This window comes from Microtus oregoni, unplaced genomic scaffold, assembly GCF_018167655.1.
Source record: "Microtus oregoni isolate MIOR12 unplaced genomic scaffold, Mior012 000019F_ref0000042, whole genome shotgun sequence".
Taxonomy (NCBI): domain Eukaryota; kingdom Metazoa; phylum Chordata; class Mammalia; order Rodentia; family Cricetidae; genus Microtus; species Microtus oregoni.
The window spans coordinates 18934223-18958714 of NW_024543078.1; the positions used below are offsets into that span (position 1 = coordinate 18934223).

Consider the following 24492-nt stretch of genomic DNA (forward strand, 5'->3'; position numbering starts at 1 on the left):
ATTCTGTATGTATGCCTGAAGGCCAGAAGAGGGCGCCAGACCTCTTTACAGATGGTTGAGAGCTACCATGTGGTTGCTGGGAATTGAACTCAGGACCTTTGGAAGAGCAGGCAATGCTCTTAACCACTGAGCCATCTCTCCAGCCCCCGTAAACTTAATTTTTAAAAGCTTTTTAATTCCTGTGTAATGATATAAATTCAGATTGGATATGGTGGCACATGCAAATCATTCTAGTGTTGAGTAGGCTCAGGTTGTAGGCAAGAATGGTGGCTCCTACCACTGTTCCCAGTGGAATGCTGAGGTTTCTTACTGGGGTGTAGAGTTAGAAGCCAGCCTCATTTCCAGCCAACGTCACTGAATTTTTTTGATGGTTCTTTTTTTTCTGGTGTTTGCTCTTTTCTTACCTCTTCATCTACACATTTTTTCATCCCCATTATAATCTTAAAGCCCGCCATCATGTACGTGGTATTCTTAAATGACATCGTTTGGTTCGTGACTGCACTGAGGCAGTGTTGCACTTTAGGCATGAGGTTTCACCTAGTCTACAGAGCTCTCCATAAAGCGTTTGACTGTGGAACGTTTATATGCATTGACAGATCCAGTTAACTCTGTGACTGGTAAACACTTGAAATGGCCAGCTAAGGGATTTTTAAATTTGTTTTATTTCATTGACTTTAATTCTCAACAGAAGGTAAAATAATGTTCATATAAAACTCTTGTTCATATATAGTATTGCCATTCCTAAAGCCAGAGTAAGCACAGTCGCATGTTCATACACTGATGAATGAATAAACAAACATGGTGTATCTACACTGCCAAATATTATTTTGCAATAAAAAGGAATGCAGTACAACATATGATTGTTGACACCTCTTTGTTGAGTGTGCCAGAAGTTATCCAAAAGACAACATGTATGCTTTGATTTATATGAATTAAAATGTCCATAATTAGGACAGAGCTATGAAAGACAGAGGTAGATGAGTGGTTGCATAGGTCTTCAGATCCAGAGTCAGGGGAGTATAGCTGTCGTTTCTTTTGGAGCTGATGAGCGTGTTCTAGGAGGGATTGTGGTGGTTGCACAGCTACAAGTACACCAAAAAGTACTAAAGTGTGTAGTTTGAGAGAATTAGTCTTTTGGTTTATATATTGTGGGCCTAAAGCAAGTGGTATTTGCCTGTAGCCTTGAATAATCGGATCATGTAATTTGTATTAAAACCACAACATGAACATTTTGTCTCTTTATAAACTAAACTCTGTATTCTGTCAATTTTCACACATATAGTTTTTATATTTAACATGTCTAAACTGATATCTTATAGATTTTTACCTCTATATATGGAACATAATGTCACAATGTGTAATAAGGGCACACTAGGTTTAATGGTATAGTAATAGTTTCCCATAGATTTCTATAAAAATCATCATTTCACAAGTGAGCCTAATGTCATTGGTATGTTGTTCACAATGGAGAGGTATCCAAAACTGAAGTTTGTTGCCAGCTTTATGCTCAGTTTTAAAATACTACCCATATATGTAATTACTTACTGATGAAATGTTCTTTCTTACCTACTGTCTTCTTTTTAACTCCAGATATTTCAAAATGGGGGCTGGGGATTTAGGAATAGTTTCAGTAGCATTATCAATCAGAACAGTTGGCACTAAAACAGGGAACTGAGGTCATTGTACATGAGGGGACAAAGCAGAAGAGCTACAAATAGAAAACTACAAGTTTCCAAAACTGACTCTGAGCCTAGTGTGATGTTCTGCTTATCATTTCAGTTTGATTTCAGTCTTAAGAATGAATGAAGTTATTCTGTTGTATTTCAAGCATGATAGACCTGGATAATAATTAACAAATGCTTGTTTTCATAGGTCGTGGTATTTACTCCAATATGCTGGGATTCCTTGGTGGAGTCTCCTGGGCAATGCTAGTTGCCAGAACTTGCCAACTGTATCCAAATGCAGCAGCTTCAACTTTAGTTCACAAGTTTTTTTTAGTTTTTTCCAAATGGTAAGCATATACTTTAACTAATTATTAACTTATATAGATATATTTAAAAAAAATAAGTTAAAGAACTGTAGCCAGGCATAGTGGCTCATACCTGTAATCCTAGCAGATTTTTAAGTCTTTTCCTGCCTAGGGAACTTTAGGCAGGAATATTGCTGTAAGTTTGAGGACAGTGGGCTCCATATTCTGTTTTAGTAGTCCTGGCTGGAGAGAGAGAGACCCTGTTTCAAAAAAAAAAAAAAACTTATGCATATATATTTTGTTTTACCTTCATTAAAGCACTCGGGAGGCAGAAGCAGGCAGATCTCTGTGAGTCCAGGACAGGAACCAAAAGCTACGGAGAATCCCTGTCTCGAAAATCCAAAAAAAAATAAATAAATAAAAAGCTTTAAAACATATTTAATCTGAGAGAATGAGACATCCAGATTCGTAGTATGACCAATATGACTTGTAATTTCCCTATGGTACAGTAGAACACCAAAACTTCCCTAACTTAATCTCCACCCACAGACACTTTCCTGTCCTCTTCTCTACCCTGCTCTCCTAGTCTCTGCCAACTACTACTCTGCTTTCCTTCTGTGAGATCAGCATTTTAGATTCCTTGTATGAGTGAGATCCTGAAGGATTTTCTGTGTCCTGTCTATTTCAGTTAATGACCTCCAGTACTACCTATGTTATCACAAGGGACATGATTTTGTCTCCCTACCCCTGTCAGTGTTTTTGAAAGGGGTTTTACTCTGTGACCCAGGCTTGTATACAACTTTCATTCCGCTTGTCTCAACTTTCTAAGTATTGAGTTCACAAATGTGTACCACCCCACTGAGTTTGGCTTCCTTCCTTTTTCTTTTTTGATTTTATTTTATGTATGTGAGTGTATGTTTTACCTGCATGTGTGTTTACTACTTGTGTGCCTGGTGCCTGTAGAGGTCAGAGGAGGGCATCAGATCCCATGGAACAGGAAGTACAGACAATTGTGAGCCTTCCATGTTGATGCTGGGAATTGAGCCTGTGTCCTCTGGATGAGCAGCCAGTGCTCGTAATCCCTGTACCTCTTTCTAAAAAAATCAGTAAGCTGACTTGAGTTTGTAAATGGGAGCCTTATCTTAAGATCTTAAGACTGTAGAATCCCCATAGATTTTGGTTTTGTACAGTAAATTGGCCTAGTAAAATGGAGATGATAATCATAACTGCTTCATACATGTGCTAATATTTTCAACAAATGTTTCTTATTGCTGTTATATCATCAGAATAAAATCTGTGAAAGCAGATGAGAAAGAAGAGACAAATTCAAGTACATATTGCTTCTCACTAACGAAGGACTGTTGCCATTTCGGCAAATAAACAGATTCTTCCTCTTGTACTTTATACTTTGTCATGTGAAGATTGAGACAATTTAATACTTTTAATATTTTATATAGCATCTGAAGTGAGAATCTGTTTGAATTAATTCACTTTACTTATGCTAGGGAATGGCCAAATCCTGTGCTGTTGAAGCAACCAGAAGAAAGCAACTTGAATTTGCCTGTCTGGGATCCTCGGGTATGAGAATTCACTAAGGAGAAGGAAGGGCCTTACTCTAAATCATAGTCTACTAAAGATTATCCCTTCTTCCTACACACCTTTCTTATGCAGCAAGAGCTCTTGTCGCCCTTTGCTGTGGATTTAATGTTGATCCAAATGTTATATTGTTAAAAGTTGCTCAAATATGACCCGATAAGTGGGTATATCAAAAACAGTATCATAACCCATCATAAAAAAACTGTTCAAAGTAGTTACTTATAATGAAGCACTGAAATATATAAAAATAATATTTTGCAGTACAGTTTAAAGCAGATTCATAATTCTCACATAGATTTTTTTTTAATTTTGAAATTCCAATTTAGTAAGAGTAGGCATCCATTTCTATATATAATTGATGAAGATAATGCCATTGTAGTTATTATATTTCTATAATTCTGAAAGACTTCCTTGTATGATGCATCATTTGATAAATTTGCTGGGGAAAAATTAATTTCTGCAGAGCTTTGACAAACAGATATATCTATCTTCAGAAATAAATACAGTTCAGTAGAGAAATAGCTTCCTAGAATTGAGGGAATTTCGTATTAAATTTATATTTCATATTCTTCAGACTTTGGGGAAAATGAAGTGATGACTACTCAGTTAGGGGAACTATTATCCTGCTTCTGATTTTACAGGTAAATCCATCAGATAGATATCATCTTATGCCCATAATTACCCCTGCCTACCCACAACAGAATTCTACATATAATGTGTCTACATCTACTCGAACAGTAATGGTAGAAGAATTTAAACAAGGTAAATATGTTTGGCTCTCTTTTCCCTTACATATTACCAAACTTTTAGCTGACAATTTTATTCTACACTGGAGCTATTGATTGGCAATTAGAATTCTATAACCCTTAATTCTTAGTAAAACTTCAAATGCTTTCCAAAATATATAATGTTAAGGCCAAAATTTGAGCCAGTCCAGTTTGGTGGACTTTTGTGTTCTAAGAAACAACATAATGTCTTTACATTTCTAAGTCAAGCATTTGTGGGTTAGATGGTTTGGATGAAATACAAGAGCTGGTCATTTTTCAAAATTAGACTTAGTTTCTAAAAACCCTTTGTTTTTGTTTAGGTCTTGCAGTTACGGATGAAATTCTTCAAGGGAAATCAGACTGGTCCAAACTATTAGAGCCTCCAAATTTCTTTCAAAAATACAGGTATTTAAACATTGGTAAAAATGTCAACTTTTTGTCTTATTTTTGTGGTTTTTTTTATTGTTGTTGTTTACCGTTTTTGTTTTAAAGGGGGCTAGGTTATACATGAGTGGGTATGCCTGCCATAGTGCTCACGTGGAGGGCAGAGGACAACTTGCAGGTGTTAGATCTGCATGGGTCTTAGAACTCATGTCATCAGGCCAGGTGACAAGCACCTTTACCTACTAAACCATTTTGCTGGACCCTCATTCATTCATTCATTCATTCACTCAGGAGTCAGAGCCTCACTGTGTATTCCAGACTAGCCTGGAACATACTTACTATGTAACCCAGGTTGGCCTGGAACTTACAGTGATTCTCTTGCCTCATCCTCATGAGTGGTAGAGTTAGTTCTATGTGTGACCCAGCACATGTCCAATAAGAGTTTAAATGTAGAAAGCTAATTATGACAGATGACAGGTATTACTCAGATTTCTTAAGCAAGGTAGAAAATAGGCTAATAGAAACCCTAAGTCGTCACAGCGCCCTCATTCTAGCAGTAGGTAGTCCAGCATTTGTGACAGTGTTTAAAGTGAGTTAGTTTTTAATTGTGGGGTCTATCGTTTTGTGAAAATAAAGTGTACTGTAACTTTTAGACACGCTGTATATGTTTTGTTCATTGGGAAGAAGAAAGAAAAATAGATAAGAAAATCAGATTAATGTTGTTCTGACTTTTTTAATCCCTGATTATTGATGCAAATCCTTTATAGGCATTATATAGTATTGACTGCCAGTGCATCAACAGAAGAAAATCATCTCGAATGGTAAGACTTACGTTTCAAGTTCTCTTCTGCACTGTCTGATGGTATCAGTAGTTTCATGGTGCTTTACACTTGCTTGGCTTTCATAGTATGTTTAGTGGTTGGTGACTGGTGTCCATGATGGAGACTCAGCATCAGCAGTGGTAGAAGGCTGTGGTGCAGATTGTACTTGCTCATTTTCAGAATCAGAATGCAGTGACGTTTAGAAGAATTCTGGTGCTCTGATGCCCAGCTACATCTTACTATTATTGTTCACTCCAAAACTCGAAGGGGAAGACACTCTATGTATCCTGTTAACTTAGGAGGAGGCAGCACAAGTGTCAAGTTTTAGTTTCTGCCAATAGTTCTGGTCAGGCTGCAGTATATGTCTCTCTAGGACACCTAAATCCATCCCTGTGCCCTCAGAATAGTCACATTCCTGGGTCCACTGCGCAAATTTGTGCTTCCAGTATTTTCTTCCAGTCTGACTTGTCACTTTAAGGGTTTTTATTTCTCTAATAATTACATTTTTTTTATTGATGTAGTAGTTAATTTGTCTAGATAAGGAATCCTGGAAACTATAGTTATGGCAAAGTCAGTCTGCCATTTGTTAGGAGACTTTTTGGTGCACAGCCGTCCTTCCTTCATTAATGTGTTGTCGACTATTGCTCTCGACTGTATGGTAAAGTAAATAGTTGCACAGACCATACAGCTCAAAAGCCTAAAAGATAGACTGTGTGGTGCTAGTAGAGAAATTTATTTCTCATTTAGGTAACAACACTGCAGTAACTCAGTTATAATAGTCAGTTTCCATAAGTGTTTGAAAATATTTAAAAGTATTCTTGAAATTATTCTGACTTATAGTCACTAATAAATACATAACATATAGTCATATATCTTAAGAGAAAATTAAATTGTAAAAATCTGGTGACACCTATATGTTTTTCTAATATCTGATTTAAATTTAGTGACCTTTTGAAATGCAAAATCCAGTATTTTGTGAAAATCAGTATGCTTATTTCAAGAATTATGTGCGTATGTTAGCTTTTTTTGGTTTATATTATTTAAAGTAGTTTAGGGTTTACTCAAAGATATGAAAGTAGAAATGATTGAAGAATACACTAAGTAAAAGTGTGAGTTTATACTCAAATCCTTACAATCTAGACTTAACCAGGGTATTTTTATAGTCAGAAATGCATTAAATTTAGGTCAGTTTTTCTATAAGCATAATTTGACATATGCTTGATTTATTATCATCATCATCATCATTATTATTATTAGTGAGAGAGTCTGCTTGTGCCACAGCATGTATATGGATATCACTATTGACTTCCAGGACTCCAGTTCAGGTTGTCAGGCTTGCATGGCAAACACTTTGACCTGTTGAGCCATGTTGCAATACCAATTGGTATTTTTAAAAATCCCTACTAAAACACACACAAAAAAATAAAAATAAAAATTCCTACTATAATTGGACTTTATTTTTAAGTGAACATACAAAACTTGGTAGTTGATGTAGTACTTGGTTTACTTGAGTATAGTTGTCAGATTTAATTTGAGTTCATAGAAATCTTGTTGTTTACCGCAGGGTTGGATTAGTGGAATCTAAAATCCGTGTGCTTGTTGGAAACTTGGAGCGTAATGAATTTATTACTCTTGCCCATGTGAATCCCCAGTCATTCCCAGGAAACAAAGAACATCATAAAGCGTAAGTTGCCCTTAAATAAATGTCTTAAATAATGTTATTTGGCATATTTATTGTTTTAGTGAGTTTTAAAATTGTCTTTACCAGACATTGATAGAGGAATGATATATGTGACCATGTATTATTATACAAGTACACACTGCAATAGTTAGTAAACCTCAGCAAAAACTCCATAGTAGTGTTTGGAACATCTTTTAAATATATATTCAGTAAGTTCTTCCGGACTATTTAATTTTTTTTTAAAACAATACTAAATGACTACACCAATGTTCTGGATATAATTTTAAGAATTTGGCTACATCACTGAAATCTATTAATCCGGTAGAGAAATAGAAACTAAGTTTTAATTTTCCAGTAGCATTTGGTAGGTTGAAAGAAAAAAACTAATGAAAATTTTTTTTCTTTATAGCAACAATTACGTATCAATGTGGTTCCTCGGAATAATTTTTCGGAGAGTAGAAAATGCAGAAAGTGTTAACATAGACTTGACATATGATATACAGTCATTTACTGATACAGGTAAGACATCATAATCATGGGGCAGTGATTCCCAGCCATGGCTGTAACTCAGTGCCATCTGTTTAGGGTCTATTTGGAGATACTTCTTAATTCCCAGTTTGGTTAAATCAACCCATATTGTAGAAACTGGTGCTGCTGTTTGGAAAAAGGAAAAAAATGATGAAACAATTTCTAAGATATAATAAGGGCACTCAGATAATGGACAGAATGCTTCCATTCACTTTACAAAAGAGACATACTTAACTGCAGAGGATATTTCTGGCAGGATTTTTTTTAAAGGCACTGCTGGTTGCTTCTTAGTCTGGGAACCAGCCACTGTGCCCAGGGGACAGGGAGTGAGACTCCCTAGGTACTCCTAAATCACTTAAATTTTGTAATATCTTAATGTGTTTTCTGTTTGAAAATAAAACTAAACTCCACAGGTGACTTTCCTGTGTGTTTAGCCAGAGATTATAATCACAGTCATAAGAATGAATTGATTTTTATGTTTCTCATGTTAAATACTCATCATTAGTTACAGATTTGCTGAATACGTTCCAAGATCAATAGAAAAACATTGTTCATCATATCTAGCCCCAGCCACACCTCTCCGTTATAGACTGGGCTAGTGTTGACTGGTGTAGTGTGTACATTCATGCTGTTAGTATTCTTGACACACAAGAGTTTTCTAAATTCCTTATAAAGTCCCCATGTTTATCATGGTAATGTAGACTCCTGTGCTTCACCTTCAGACTACAAAGTCACATTCTGAGGAACCAGAGACTCTGCAGTTTGAACAAGTACTCCTGATAATCATAAGAATCTCGAATGAAATTATGTATACAAATTGTCTCAAGAAGTAAAAAGCTGAGATGCTCATTTATTAGATTTTTTTAAATATTCTTTTCCACACGTCGACACTCTAGGTCCCACAGTATTAAATAATGTGCCACATTCCATAGCATTTGCAGTACAAAACAACCTTCCTGCCTGTCTTCAGTGAACTTAACATCTAATTGGCTGGACACAAAATACCTTAATGTGTGTGCTAATACAACTGGTCTTCACAAGTTAGGGAAAGTGCTGGAACAGAAGTCTAGAGCCACACGTCTCCTGATGCAGTCCAGGTGTTCCAGGCTTTCTGAAACTAGTTTTTCAGCCTATAAACTGAAGATAGACTTGCAGATGGTCTCCGATCTCCTGTGTTCTATATCTGATATGGGCTGTGATGATAAAGCAGTCTCAGGGTAGAAGCAGGACTTGAATTGCATTTTGGATATTTGATATAATTATTGTCTTAGGTGGCTGCAGAGACAACTTAGAGGTTCAGAGGGCTGGCTGCTCTCCCAAGGGCCTAAGGCTTGGTTCCCCAGCACCCACATGAAGGCTTACAACTTCTATCTGTAAGTCCAGTCCCAGGGAATACAGTACTTTCTTCTGACCTCTGCAGGCACCAGACATGCACATGCCACACAGACTTATATGAAGGCCAGAATACCCATATATATACATATATAAGAAGAAGAAAAAGAATTACCTTAGACTCAGACAAGTAATTATGAGGAGTGATTGCTGTTTTGAAAAGAGCAAAGAACAAGATTTGGAAAAAACAATTTGCGGTATATTTATTTTGTTAATGGGGGCTAATTATAAGAAAGCTTTTAGAAGATATACACATAGAAGCAGTCAGTTCCAGAAATCTCAAGGTCCAAATCAGGAGCAGAAGGAGACGGAGCACGAGCAAGGAACTCAGGACCACGAGGGGTGCACCCACACACTAAGACAATGGGGATGTTCTATTGGGATCTCACCAAGGCCAGCTGGCCTAGGTCTGAAAAAGCATGGGATAAATCCGGACTAGCTGAACATAGCGGACAATGAGGAATACTGAGAACTCAAGAACAATTGCAGTGGGTTTTTGATCCTACTGCACGTACTGGCTTTGTGGGAGCCTAGGCAGTTTGAATGCTCACCTTACGAGACCTGGATAGAGGTGGGCAGTCCTTGGGCTTCCCACAGGTCAGGGAACCCTGATTGCTCTTCGAGCAGATGAGGGGGGGGGGGACTTGATCGGGGGAGGGGGAGGGAAATGGGAAGCGGTTGTGGGGACGAGGCAGAAATCCTTAATAAATAAATAAATTAAAAAAAAAAAAAAGAAGCAGTCAGTTCTTACACAGTACTGTGACACAATGGAAGTCTTAGAATATGTGTTCCATGAGAGGATGTGTGTTTAGTGGGGGATAAGCGGTCTGTGCATTTAGAAAAGGAAAACAGCTTGCAGTTCAGAAAGAATTTCCCATGTAACATATTAACATTGTTACAGTGTACAGGCAGGCAAACAATATAAATATGTTAAAGGATGGAATGAAAATCGAAGCAACTCATGTAAAGAAAAAACAACTTCATCATTATCTACCTGCAGAGATTCTTCAAAAGAAGAAAAAGGTGGGTGTGTAGTCCTGATTCTCTAGTATGCTTCCATTGAAAAGGTTGATCTTAACGGGGCGGTGGTGGCGCACACCTTTAATCCCAGCACTAGGGAAGCAGAGGCAGGCGGATCTTTGTGAGTTCGAGGCCAGCCTATTCTACAAGAGCAAGTTCCAGGACAGGCTGCAAAACTATAGAAAAAAACCCTGTCTCAAAAAACAACAACAGTAACAAAAACCAGTTGATCTTGAAGCCAACTTAGAACTTTACAGCTACACCTCCTCCAAACCTACTGGGAAAGATGGTGTAGCCAGTCAGTCTGAAATTCACCTTAAACCAGAGACAGGTTGCTTTTGTGTGCTTTAGAATATTGTCCTTTCCTTTTGAAACCCTAACAGTGTCTTTTTCTTCCATAGAGTCTTTCTGATGTAAGCCGGAGTTCAGGCGGCCTTCAGTCCAAAAGATCATCTCTGGATAGCAGCTGTCTGGATAGCTCCAGAGACACCGATAGTGGGACACCTTTTCACTCGCCAGTGTCTACAAATAAGTCTTCAAACCCAGACAGCCCTGCGGGAGAAGCAGAGAGGTGTGTGTCCAAACATCCTTCTAGGCTGCTTTTGGAGGATGATGAGAACTTTCTGTACTTTTCCTAAAAGATCTGTTTGCATCGCTAAAAGAATCTTCTCTTACTCTACTAGTAATCGATTCTTACTAGTTTAGGAACACTTGGCGGTATGTGCGGTGCTCCAGGAGTCACTCCAGGAGAAGGGCTTGGGGAATGGTGCAGTGCAGATGAACGCACACATTTTCTACTTAGATTGTTCCCTCTTGACTTCCCTTGTGTTATTTGACTTCTCTGTTCTAGTGAGTAAGATTGAAATACTAGAAAGAAATCATACTGAATGTTAAAGTGAGAGCTTTTAAAATCAGTAGTGGTAAGATCAGTTAATAATGATAATTTTATTCTTTTACTAGGAATAGTACTGAGCCTGCGACTGTAGTTGTAGAGAAGCTACCCAGTGTCCCCCCAGCTCAAGGGCTGTCTATTCCAGTCATTGGTGCAAGTAGGTATCTAAACTTCAGTTGTTACAATTCTGCTACGTAAATATTTGAGATCTAAAATTGTTTTTGTACTTTTCAGAGGTTGATCCTACAGCAAAAGCTGCATCCTCCCCATCTGTATGTACCATTCCTACTGTAGTAGGACGTAACGTTATTCCTAGAGTCGCAACACCTCACAACCCTGTCCAGGGACAACCACATCTAAATGGACTCTCTATAAGTAAGAATGTTACACCCAAAAGATCCCATTCGCCACCTACAGATGGGACTTCAAAGAGGTTGAAAGACATAGAAAAGGTAAACTTATGACTTTAGTAGTGATTACTCATTGATTTTTTTTTTTAAGTTAAAATAATAGTAAAGAAACTGACAGTTTTCCTTAACTATGTAAGTTTTCCACTGGGAGTTGTTCTGTTTGAAAAGAACATTTTAAAACCTTTAGGAACAATATTTGTTCATCTTATATTCAAATTACTCATATCTGAAAGTTTGCTTGATTGGTTTAAGTTTCTTACACAAAAGTTAAGGAGACAAATATAATTGTGCAATTTTTTTCTATTATATGGGTCTTCTTAGCTTTCAGCAGATGATAACAAAATATTTTGTTAGAATCTGAATTGATTAAACCGAAAAGATTACTTAGACTGCCGAAATTAAGGGTAGCAGTTGAGTTCAATATAATTTTAGTTGTAGTTAATTGAAGTCATTAAATTGTTGTCATTTTTGATGATCGATCAATTAGTCTCCCATTTTATATTGATTTGTATGGTCTTTGCAGATATATAATAGCGATTCATTTTTATTGTTTATGCCTTAGTTTATTCGACTTGAGTCAGCATTTAAAGACTCCCGTGCTGCCGAGGATAGGAAAAGAAAGCCAATGGTAACTATGTTAATACTGCACTCAGAATGTGAACTTAAAGAGCAACAGACTATGAAAGGCACCGTAGAAAGTACTTTAGAGTCATCAGTTTTTCATTATGATTTACTTTGAAGTAGGAATAAGTGTTGGAAATGGTAAGAAAATTTAAAATTGTGTTTTTGATCCTTTTATTTTTAGGATGCCATTGGTGGAGAATCTATGCCCATTCCAACTATTGATACATCACGGAAAAAGGTAATAGATGATAGGTAATAGTTCTATAGGTAAAAACAAGTAAAAAAAAAAAAACTTAAGAAACTAAAACTGAATCCAAGTATTTAGACGACTGAGGCGGGAGGATTGCTTCAAGTTCAAAACTAGTCTAAGCAACAGAGTAAAACCATGTCTCAAAGAAAAGAAAAGCCTAGAACCAGAAGGCAGTGTGGTTGGGGTCAGGACTGGGGATGACAGATAGTGTACAGTTCTGAGTGGACATTGCTCAGGAGTCTAGGAGAGGAAGCAGTTCGGAAGACTTGTGACCTACTCAGATTTTGTCTGCTTTATTTCTCTGAATACTTGGTTCATGGCACAGGTTTCTTATTAATGCCAAAGATAGCTTTTGTTATATACACTGCTTTCAGAATTTAAGTTATTAGAAATCAAATATGGTGAGCATGGAAAGCTAATGAGCAGGTGTTAGGAAGAAGCTTTGTTAGGTCCCAGGAAGCCCTGCCCTGAGTGTACAGAACAGATGGCTTCTTTCCAGCCCTCCACAGAGGAGCTACTTCCCCAGTCAGCTCTTACTGTGTCAGGACTTTTGGAACCAAAGTAATTTCTGTTACATAACTCACGCTGCAAGACTGCCTTACAAAAATATATACTAAATATGATAATGGATAGGAAATATTGGAGTCGATATTGAAATATAAAAGAGTGAATGGCAGAGTATGTTATAAAATATTTCAAGCACAGCTAGTGGTGGTGGTACATGCTTTAATCCCAGCGCTCAGGAGTTAGGCAGGGAAATGTCTGAAATACCAGGAAAGCCAGAGCTACATGGAGACCTGTGTCAAAAACAAGCAAAAACAAAAACCATTCAAGTATAAGTGCGTAGAAGTGTATAATGTCTGAAGTTTGTTATGCTATATAAATCTTCATTGTCCTATTCTCTGTTTCTATGTCTGAACTTTTTACTAATTCATTTGCTTAGTTTTGGTGCTGGGGGTTGAACTCAGAACCTCATGCCTGCCACACAAGTGGTCTGCCACTGACCACATCCTCTGCGTTTAACTGTGGCCAAGCTTTACATTGTTTCTGTCACACGGTACAAGAGCTAACGGAGGGAGGTGGCTCTCGGTACCAGATCTTCCTGTAGAGTGCTCACGTTTACTTCACAGTCATAAGGCTCTCCTCTTTAGTCACCCTGCACTTCTGTTGCCCAGCGTCAAGGACGGTGGAGTTGGTTACACATTTCTCAGTGGTCACTGAGTTAACAAAGCCCTCTTCTCCACAGCCCTCCTCACATTGCTGCCACTTGTACTTTCTCTACTCCTCTGCTTCTCAGTTTTCACTTTTAAAAGACCCGAGAGCAAAAAAGTACTTAGAATGAATGGAAAAAGAGCTACTGTGTGCACCTGTGAATGTCAGGGTGTAGGGCTGTGGAGGAAAAGTCCAAGTAGTTGGATGGTTGATTGTTAGATGAATGAGCCCTTATAGGTGGGGGTGTACATGCTGTGTGTACATTCACACTTTTTTGTCTCCCTTTCAACAGAGACTACCCAGTAAAGAACTGCCAGATTCATCGTCTCCAGTTCCAGCAAGCAACATCCGTGTCATCAAAAACTCCATCCGACTGACTCTCAACCGGTAATCGCAGTGGTAATAGCTGTGCCTCTTCACTTAGTGACTATGCAGTCACACAGTGGCGTAGATGGCGTGACAGTTCCAGTCAACAGCCTCATGACCTTGGAGTGGTTTTTGAACTCTCACATTTGACCTTGAGATGCTGTGGCATTCTCACTGATTGCTACGGGCCCTCTGAGGATCACCTGCTAGTAAATGTCACCTGCAGTATTATGGCTTTGCATTTTGAGGTTTTACTGCCTTAACTTTTGATGTTTGTTTCTCTGTCATGGGAACCAGTTCTTGGCCACTTGGACTTTGATGAAACAAGCCCTGAACTGTGTGTGTTTGTTTGTGTGTTTGGGTTTTTTGTTTGTTTGGTTTTTTGTTGTTATTATTTAAGTCTTATGTTGTAATCATTGTATAGAGCTGAAAAAGTTAAAACAAAAAAAAAACCCTGTCTTGTAATTTCCAAATGTTTGTATGTTTACTTTAGCATTGAAGCCACTTTGTGAAGTTATTGAATGTGAGATATGTTTCTGCTTCTTTCTTTGTGCAGATGTCTATTTTGTTAATTTATTTTTTTCAGATTGGCACATAAATATTTAAACTATTTTTTGTGCTTTTGTCCAGATGTTGCATAGTTTCCAGGGAGGACTGACTAGTCCAGTGACTACACAAGAGTTGGGCACCATAAATTCTCAGTATTTTGCCTCCCATGGAGGTCTTCAAAATGCATCTTTATTAAAAATCAGACTGTAACCAGGATACTGAAAGTCAGTATATGAATGGTGAAATTGTTACATGTCTTACTATCTCATGACATTCTTGTTAGCTGATTGGTATTTTTTACAAAGGAAGAATTCATCCCACCATCAATGATAAGATACATTTAAGTATGGCAGACTTGTATTTTTGAAGTATAAAATTAACTCAGCATGGTAATCCCTCGCCATAGCCTCCAGCAGTCTCTTCATGGGTTAGGCATGCAGAATAAGCAGTGGGTTTTATTGAAACCTCAAAGCATTTTTGAATGACATTGTTACCAACCATTAATTGGCTCAGGACCTTTGTAGTTTTATTTAACTATATGAGTTGTCTTTTTTTACACTGCTTTTTTCAGTGCTTTTCTTAATATTTTTTAAGTTTCATGAATGCATGCTCAGTTTATTAAAAGTCCACAACCATGTAATTCTTGTAATCTGTTGACTCCGTGTTTTGTAAATGAAGTCGTATGTATTTTCAGAGTATTTTTGTATGTACTGTAAGATATCATCTTTTCAAAGAGAAACTTTAAAACCGTTACTGTCTGTCTTTAATTTTTAATTAATATATTTAAAATAAAACTCAGCATAGCCAGGAAGTCTTCAGCTCTCACTCAGCTGTGCAGTAGGCCAGAGGGGGCAATACATTGGAGTAGTGCAGGGTTCACAAGACACATGGGAGAAAGAACAGCCCGTTTTCACTTACAGACCCTTTACACCAGTTTTACACCTTTACATTGAGACTGTCGTAGTGTTGTGCCCTCCCTGCCCGTTCTGATCTCAGGGGTTGTGGCTTCTTTGGCAGCGCCATTTTCATAGTTAACCTCTTCCTAAATGGAAATGTTTGGGATTTGTTCTACAAATACGCAAAACTAAATGATTATGAAAGGACTGATGGGTGTTGGTGGCACACACCTTTAATCCCAGCACTCAGGATCTCTGTGAGTTCAAGGCCAGCCTGTCTACAGAGCTAGTTCCAGGACAGGTCCCAAAGCTACAGAGAAACCCTATCTCAAAAAAACAAACACACATACACACAGGACTGACACCTGACCTTGAACCCAGAAAAATTATTTGAATTATTTAATGGGGAGTTTAAATCTTATTCCAGGAAGGAACAGCCTGGCCCCTGGCAGTGTAGTAGGTTTTTTTCTTAGACTAAGGGTCCATTCAGCATGGTCAGTGGCTCAGGATCGAGGTTTACAAAGGGGGACTTCATCAACTTGTCTGACAACTGAGGATTAATAAGATGGGTTTTGATATGGTGGGTTCATTGAAAAGATGAAGAGCTTCCTGTCCTGGCCAGTAGGGGGACATTTAGTACATTTCATTACCTTCGTAAGGGGTCTGTCAGACCGGCTCCAAAGTAAGTAAAAAGGTTTGGGAGTCAGCATCATGCTTTCTGTCTGTTCCCAAGTGTGTAACATAGCTAGGAATGTATTTCATAACGCCAGATAGCCTTCACATGTTCATTCCCTGTGGTACTGGACTCTGACTGGCTTGTTCCTCAGTGACTAGCTCTGGAGACTAACAAAGGAAGCAAGTTTCTAGGAGTTTCAACTTTGGGAATTTAATCAATTTGAGGTAGAAAGTACTTGGTTTAACACCTTGTAAAATGGGGAAGAATAAATTTTTAAAGCTTATTGATGCTTATAAGACTAATTTTGTCTGCAGACAGCCACTCAAGTAGTGTTAGTAAGGTGCTTACTAATCAGCAATGAACTTGAAACGGCCAGCGTCAAGTGGGCCGAGGCTTCCTCCTCCTCCCTGCCCCTCCCAGCATCCCCCAGGATCTCACTCTGTAGCCCTGGCTGGCCTGAAGCCTGCTGTGTAGGCCGTGCTGGCTCACAGCGTGGGGTGACCCTCTCTCCTCAGCAAATAGAAGAGTATCTGAGAATCCTTCAGGATTGGGTATAAGATGCTTTTTTTTGGGGGGCTGGAGAGATGGCTCAGCGGTTAAGAGCATTGCCTGCTCTTCCAAAGGTCCTGAGTTCAATTCCCAGCAACCACATGGTGGCTCACAACCATCTGTAATGAGGTCTGGTGCCCTTTCCTGGCTTGCAGGGATACACACAGACAGAACATTGTATACATAATAAATAAACAAAGTTAATATTTCTTAAAAAAAAAAAAAAAAAAAAAAAACAAGATGCTTTTTGTTCAGTTTTCTAGTCGCGGGAAGTTAGCTTTCGTTGTTTTCTCAAAGTAGTTCATGCCCCCAAAAGGAGGCTGAGGGTGGGAACCCCCAGACTAGCAATCCTGGAGTGTTTATGGTTGCTCCATTTGATTTTGCTACAGTAGGTTTCTGAATGCAGTGTCTTAATTAGTAAAATGGGCTGATGAGAACCTCGGAAACACATTATTTCTTAGGTACTTTCTATACTTTGGGTGAAAATGTGGTTGGTATTTAGAAGAATGTTTGTCATCAACGTTCCCATGTTACTAAGGTCATTCAGAACACAGTAGCTTAGAATGACCCTCAAATGAACAGACATCTGAATCCTTAGAGTGTGGAATAGGAAGGTTCTCACTTGTTCCTCCAAATTCACTAAACAAACCAGTAAATAGAAATACTTTAATTTTTTAACATACATATTTTTATAAGCAAATTGTTTAAATCGATAACTACCTAATAAGCCATACAAAGCTTAGAATTTGTGAAAACGATGGAAGGAAATCCGACTCTGATAACAATTTCCTCAGGAGTTTTTAAGGGAATTACATGAGGTCATATCCCTTCCAAGTTCTCTATTTTGGAAATAATCTAGTAATTTTATATTTTAAAGTAATTGAACACAAGATTATCAAATTTGTTAAAAATTTGTAAAGACTTACTTGTAGTATATGAGGGTGGCTGTGTGAATGTGCGTGTGGGTGCAGTGTCCACAGAGCCCAGGAGAGGGCACCCTGAAGATCCCCTGAAGCTGGAGCTGCAGGCTGCTGTGAGCTGCCCAACATGGGTCCTGGGAACCAAATGTGGGGCCTCTGGAAGTGCAGGGAGCACGCCTCACTGCTGAGCTATCTCTCTTGCCTCCAAAATTGTTACAGTTTTACACTGTCGCCGAATGCTCAAAAAGACCCACAGAGAGTGTCTTTGATGCCATGGTGCTACGTCCTGCTGCAGTTCCGTCAAATGCCTGCAGCTGCCGTCCTTTTCTAGGCCGCTGTGGGATGAGTTAGTTTGCCCTGTTTTATAACTGTACACGTGAACTTCATTTGTCTAGAGCAAATAATCCAATAAACTTACCTTGAGGAATGGGTGATGTTTGAGTGATTCTTTGGGAGTATTTCAGAAGTGCAAGAGGACGACATAGTTATTTCTCAAATTGACACTCAGTTTAGTCATTTAAGACATGGGTTGTCTATGGTAGAAAATGGTACCTACTCGCTACTTGATAAGAAAGCAAAGCTCAGACTCAACTCAGTTTACCTTTCACGGTCACTTGTTAACAATATTTACTAACAAGCTCTAGCACAACTTGCAAATCCGCTCTAAATTTAAAGAAGTTCCAGCTTCTGGTCCTTTTGGGTGGCCTTGTCCTCACTTCCATCAAAGAATACTTGAGGCATCGTGTCAAGTGCTGGAAAGAAGGCGCTGTCATTCTTGTGGTCAGCCTAGGAACCAGAAGCTTCTGGTTGAAAATAGATGGGTTTGGTCACCAAGCCTTGGCTGCCATCCCAAGAAGGACGAGTTACAGGACTTTAGGAACAGTTGACATCATGCATGTCTCTATTACACCTTTTAACACTAAATGATCCAAACTTGTGTAGCGCTTGTTTACCCTGACTGGGGACTTAATCGTGCTTCATCACAGCATTAGAAACAAATTAAGCTATGGCCTTCATTCCAGATTCTTCCTGTAGAGGAAACTGGGACATAGCCAGGCGGTAGAGTGCATCCCTGGTATGCTTGATCACTTCATAAAGAAGGCCTGCTGCCACACACCTGCAGTCCCAGCACTAGGGGGTGGAGGCCAGAAGACCAGAAGTTCAAGGTCATCTTTGGCTATGCAGTCTGAGCTACACCCTTGTTTCAAAGGGTGGAAAATATCCACCCTTCCTGTAGAGAAAGCTCAGAGAACCTTGAAGAGTATTTGCGAGGGAAGCAAAGGCTTAATTTTAATACACTCCTTTGAAGACTTAATTCAGGAAAGCAAGCAAAAGAAAGGCCATTAAAATGTTTTCCAAACTTTAATAGTAACCCTTAGAAGTATGCTTGATATTGTAAGTTAACGCCTGTATATACATGTATGTGAATGTATCTGCTTATAAAACGCATGTGAGATTTCTTAGCTTGGGGAAATAGCTTTCCTTACTACTGTAACAGGGTTACTAATTTTTTTTTTTAAGTCCTAGTTGAGAGTTCACTGAGGTTTTCACCCCAGTCTTGAGTTGTAGCCTACAGTTTGAATACACAGCACAAAAGGGCCTCCCAGAAGGTCATGTCAAGCGTGGGTCCTTTTCTGTCAGGTGAGACTGTTTCAACCAACAGTTCCAGAGGAGACAGGAGTATGTATAGAAAAGGAGAAAGATCGAGGTGCATGAGGGCAGAATCTTGCTAAAAACAAAACAGCAACAACAACAATAAAAAAAACACCTTTGCACAAATGATCAAGAAAACATAAAAGCCAATAGGCAATGAACAAATCACTAGCTGCAAGCGGCTACACCTGAGAAGCTACACCCAAACCAGATGCACCTGTATTTCCTTCCTCCCACCTCTCCTGGGCACGGGGCAAGACGGTCTAACCCTGTTTCCCAGTCACTTCCGGCTCGGGCCTCATGGCAGCACTTCAAAGAATTAAGTGCAGGTTCTTTCCAAATAGATTGGTTTCTTGAAACTCACCAACAAGTCAAACACCAGGAAAGTGGGGCTTTCTGAATGCCACCCACTTGGATGGCAAATGGTATTTAGTAGTTTCAAATATTAAGAAAAAAAAAAAAGTCGACTTTGCTTAGGCAGTATCTAATCTCCCGGAGCACAGGAAATGAAGGCGGTCAGGTCTGATTGGCAGGAGGCCCTGGGGTTGCACGAAGCAGCCGCTCCCCAGCAGGGCCCACTAGCTTTGCCCCCAGCCTGCCTCCAGCTGAGCACCCTAAGGGAAAGCACCTCTAAACTCCCCAGACTTCAGCAGCCAATCAGCTGCGCCATGATTACCAGGTGAGGGGGTAGGGAGAAGGGACGCCAGGAAGGGAGGGTGAGGTAAGTTTGAGAAGGTTGTGCTGCTGGGGCCAGCGGGATTCCGTAGTCACCAAGCTAGTCATTCCATGTATGTTTAGCATGAATGTTCTGGAAACTAGATAGTAAAGGAAGGTCCAATGGAAAGTACTGGATGCGTTTGGCTGGAGAGGTAATCAGAGCTCCACTTTTCCAGGGATGGTGGAGGGAGACAGAGGCACAGAGATGAAGATGAAGGTGGTGGGGGAGGAAAACAAACATGGAAAAAAAAACAAAATATTGAGAGCTTTTGAGGGGGAAAAAAAGAATCTACCAACAAAATGCATGAAGAGAACAGACGATGTGCGCCTTCCGTAGGCATTTGCTACTATCACTAAGGAACTCAGAACACCTGAGGAAGCTGGGAAGCGCCGCTCCTACCTCGATTTGTGGTGTTTAATTAGAGCTGCCTGGCGCCCCCGTGTGGCGATATGCAGCAGATCAGGAGACTTGCTGGTCCCAGCTTCATCCTTCCAGATCACTGCTGAAGGGTCCCAGGCCCATGAAAAGGGTTCTGTGGAAGGAACTCTCGGTTCGGTGAACCCTCACTGCAGCCTGCAAGCAGGAGACGGTTCATTTCGGGAATGAGAGCTGAGCACAGAAGACCCGCCACCGGGGCTTTCGCATGAGATCCTTCTGGCCATGCCCTCCGCGGCTTTTCCGGACTTGTTAGGTGGGCTGGACTGTGGAGCAAACCCATTTGAAGCCGACCCAAAGGCATAGTCTCCAATCAAGTCTATTCGTAATTGAGTTTGGATCTTTGCCTCCTACAAACCTAGAGGCGGAGAAGGCAATGTTAAAGTACCCACCTACACTGCCAGCTCCCTCGCCGCTAGCATATGCTTTTTGTGCATCAGCGGTACTTTTCCCTTCTCGGCCCTCTGAGCAGGGGCCAGGCCTGTGCTGGTCTTTCCTGAGATGCTAACACGAGGTAAAAGTACAGGCTCCCCGTGTTTCTGGGGCGGCGCTGTGAGAGGAGGACCAAATGACTGTGCCCCCACACACACACACCCCTGGAGCTGAGATCTGGGTGCTGCCATGTCCTCTGCAGCCTGAAAGGGGACCATGGAAAACGCACTTCGGAAAGCTGACCCAGGGCCACGAACAGATTTTGCAGAAAATTCCACAAGGTTATTGACCCGTGAACCTGGACTCAGCTGGAGCAGGGAACACCTCAGCAGTGATCAGCGGATTTGCCTAACAAGTGTTCCCAGGCAGAGCTGGCCTCGGCACCTTTGGGCGAAGGAGGTGGTTGATCTTCATGGTCAGCTTGACTGGCTTTAGTCACCACGGGTGCACACCTCGGGTGTGCCTGTGAGCTTGTTTCCAGAAAGGAGGACCCATCCTGAATGCGGGTGGCACTACCCCCAAGGACTGAATAAGGGGAGAGCTGAGCACCAGCGGGCATCTCTCTACTTCCTGACAACGTGACCAGCCGTCACAAGCTCTGGCTACCATGTCTGTCTAGAAGTCAAAACAAACCGTCCTTAAGTGGTTTCCTATCAAGATACTTGGTCTCAGCAACAAGAAAAACACTAAGACAGGGGGCCATTCAACAATTCCTAAGATTGATTTCCTGCCACCTCAGTAGAATGGGGGCTCAGTGTCAGACTGAAGGTAACTTAAACTCAAGAAGGTTATGTCCTTCCCATCAGAGTTGGGAAAACTAAACCCTGCAGCTGCAGTAACATTTACAAAACATAGATTTGCCAGGGTGGGATGGCTCAGTGGTGAGAGAGATGTGAAGCCAAAGGCAGTGGGCGGAGCCTGGGCAAGCTCAGACTTAGGGGTAAAATGAAGGAAGAGCACAGCCATCCTGGCAGAAGTGAAGATATCCTAAAGAGACGTTTGTACTCTGCAGAATCGCTGTGCCCGTCAACTATGGGGAGGGGGGGGGCAAGGACTGCACTGTCCCCCCAGGAACCTCGTGCTTGGCGAAGAAGAAGGCTGGAAGCTGGTATCTTCCAGAGGAGGACCACGGTTCCAAACCTAGCCTACTAGAGCTGCCAGAGCCCCAGCTCTGCTCCTACAACCCCAGCTGAGGGAGGGTTGACAGCTGAAGTCAACCAAACCACTGCAACGGCAGAGAGTTAGCAGTACTCAGATGCTGCAGAGAGGGTTGGGGTAGAGCCAGCCTCCAGCACCCGCCTTGCATGTGTGAGGCTCTGGACTTGGTCCTCAATACTGCAACCAGAAAAAAAAGGAAATGCTGCAGAGGTCAACTTAAATAAAACAGCAGCCACGTGACCTGGCATTTCGGTGGCCACTGCTGACGAGCAGAGCAAGCTGTGGAGGTGGCAGCTGTGCAGGGAATAAAGGTCACGTTCTCAAGAAGATGAGGAGGAGGAAAGGAGAAGAGATCAAAGGTCACAGCTCAAGATGGAAAGGTGAGACTTCTGGAAGCGCCTTAAAACTGAGGGGGGCCTCAAAGACTGAGTGATGGTAGGTGCTTTAGGAGCGTGTGGGCGTGTGGAGGGAACCAACAGTAAGAAGCAGCAACACGAGAGGGAGCGGGGAGAATAGGGTGGACAGTTCCCGAGACTTGCCCAGTGATCTCCTGGTGTTCGTGCCCCTGCATCATCCCCTGGAACGGGACTGCTGACTCACTTCTAACCGAGCATCACACAAGCAATGGCACCAATCACACGAGATATTAGATTAGACTATGGCTTCCAGCCTTGACATTCTGCCCTCCTCTCCCTTGGATCACTCACCCTAAGAGGAGAGGCAGTCGCCATGCTAAAAAACACTTGAAGACACCCAAAAACAACCTTCAAAAGGTAGTGGCTAGACTAGACTACCCATAGCTTGACTGCCGTCTGAGGTGCTGGAGGCAGGGAGTGTCCCTTTGGAGAGAGAACAGGATGTGTGGGCCAGGTCCTTTAGGTAGGAATCTGATGTCCTGGGAAAATAGCTGATTTGTAATCAACATTCAGGACATAATAAAGCTGAAGATGCCAAGATCCAAGATCCAAAGTGAGCTGAGCAAAATGCCTAAAGAAGTCTGGGATTGCCTGGCGGTGGTGGCACACACCTCCAACCGCAGTGCTTGGGAGGCAGAGGCGGGAGGATCTCTGTGAGTTTGAGGCCAGCTGGGTCTACAGACTGAGTTCCAGGACAGCCAGGGCTACACAGAGAAGCCCTGTTTGGAACAACAACAAGAGAGAGAGAGAGAGAGAGAGAGAGAGAGAGAGAGAGAGAGAGAGAGAGAAAATGAGAATTATTTTCTTTAAAAAAAATCTGGGATCTAAATTCAGAGAGAGTAAGGATTCTGATGAGTATTTCCTGAACCCCGCATCAGACATGACCCTTCCACAGCTTGGGAAACCTCAGGTTCGTGGGGCCAGGAACTTGGCCTTGACTTGTAGCTGTCCTCCTAAGGTCTCATCCAGTCTTAAGCCTAAACTGTATGACTGTGCTGGCAAAGCTAGATTTCATCTCTAGCCAGACCGATTTCTAGACACAGTGACAACTGGCATCGGAAATGTATCTATAGACCTTGCAAGCCTCACATAGCAAGGTAGGTTCCAACCCCCCTGGAGTTAGTCTCACAATTGTCCCCATTCTAGTAAATGGAGATTTACCATTTAGGACCAAAAATCACCCCTCCCCATTCCCTTAAAACACACACACGCATGCATGCGCTCGGCATTCCCTGCTGATCCCCCATGAAAGAGTGCACATAGCAACCTCTTACTCTCTGCTTCCAACGCTAGCACCTGTCCCTTGGACTGTTACCGTCCTGCGCCCATGCCTGCCCCTTCAGCCCTGAGAACAGAGAGCTGCTTCTCAAATGTAAATCCAGTCATTTTACTTCAAGCCATCAGGCAAGGTCTCCATCCTCCAGAGCAGACCAAGATCCCCTCTCTGTGGCTTAGAGACCCCACACAGCCCTGCTGCCCATCCGCCATTCCTCTGATTATACACAGAGACCCTTCTCATGCCAACATAGGTTTCTCGCTTCGAGTACAGGATGGTGTAGCGCTGGTGTATTCACAGGGCTGCTAGGTCCCCTGAATGCCACACCTGCAACCAGATGAACCCACGCTGCCTGTGTCTGTATGACCTGGGAACCAGAAGGACAGGAACATATATGGTTTTCAGGGCCGACACCTGCCCCAAGTGGAAACAGCTTCGTTCCATGGCCCACAGACTATGGTTTGGGCTCTCTGTCTAAGCACAAGCAAGCACGATCAATTCACGAGCCATCAGGGGCTCCATCACATTTTCCTCTCCGCTACATACCCCACCCCACCCCGAGGATACTGCTTCCTCCTTCCACATCCCTTCTGGAGCATGGCTCTGAGGAGGAAAAAAAAAAAAAGACAGCCCTGTGGGGGCAGCAATAGCTTTGCTTGAAGTTTGGAGAGGAACAGGCAAGATTATTAAAACTGTACTTATATACCAGCCTGTCACTTAAGTAGTAAGTGACAAGGTGGCACCCTCCTCTGTAGGAACAACCTGAGGGCAGGTGTCAGCTGAGGAAATAAAAGCTGGTGATCTTCCGCAGGGAGACTGTACAGTGCTCTGTTCTATGTTATAAACACTCATCAATTCGGGGGGCCATTATTAACACTCCCACTTGTCAGCGAAGGAGACTG

The 24492-nt window shown here is 41.3% G+C and overlaps 1 protein-coding gene across 3 annotated transcripts in view; it reads left to right on the plus strand.

Annotated features, from left to right (window-relative positions):
* Papolg (poly(A) polymerase gamma) overlaps positions 1-15214 on the plus strand; it is a 29760-nt gene extending 14546 nt beyond the window's left edge. Inside the window, exons 9-22 of one of the 3 annotated variants that reach the window (XM_041669850.1) lie at positions 1873-2011; positions 3475-3547; positions 4207-4327; positions 4653-4737; positions 5484-5537; positions 7102-7221; positions 7628-7737; positions 10040-10161; positions 10560-10729; positions 11119-11207; positions 11285-11502; positions 12023-12088; positions 12266-12322; positions 13839-15214. In XM_041669850.1, the coding sequence (XP_041525784.1) occupies positions 1873-2011; positions 3475-3547; positions 4207-4327; positions 4653-4737; positions 5484-5537; positions 7102-7221; positions 7628-7737; positions 10040-10161; positions 10560-10729; positions 11119-11207; positions 11285-11502; positions 12023-12088; positions 12266-12322; positions 13839-13937 (1523 nt within the window). In that variant the 3' untranslated portion in view covers positions 13938-15214. Of the gene's footprint in view, positions 1-1872; positions 2012-3474; positions 3548-4206; positions 4328-4652; positions 4738-5483; positions 5538-7101; positions 7222-7627; positions 7738-10039; positions 10162-10559; positions 10730-11118; positions 11208-11284; positions 11503-12020; positions 12089-12265; positions 12323-13838 lie in introns of all 3 variants that reach the window. The other 2 variants (XM_041669851.1, XM_041669852.1) reach the window with 2 other exon arrangements.
* Positions 15215-24492: the final 9278 nt, after the last annotated feature.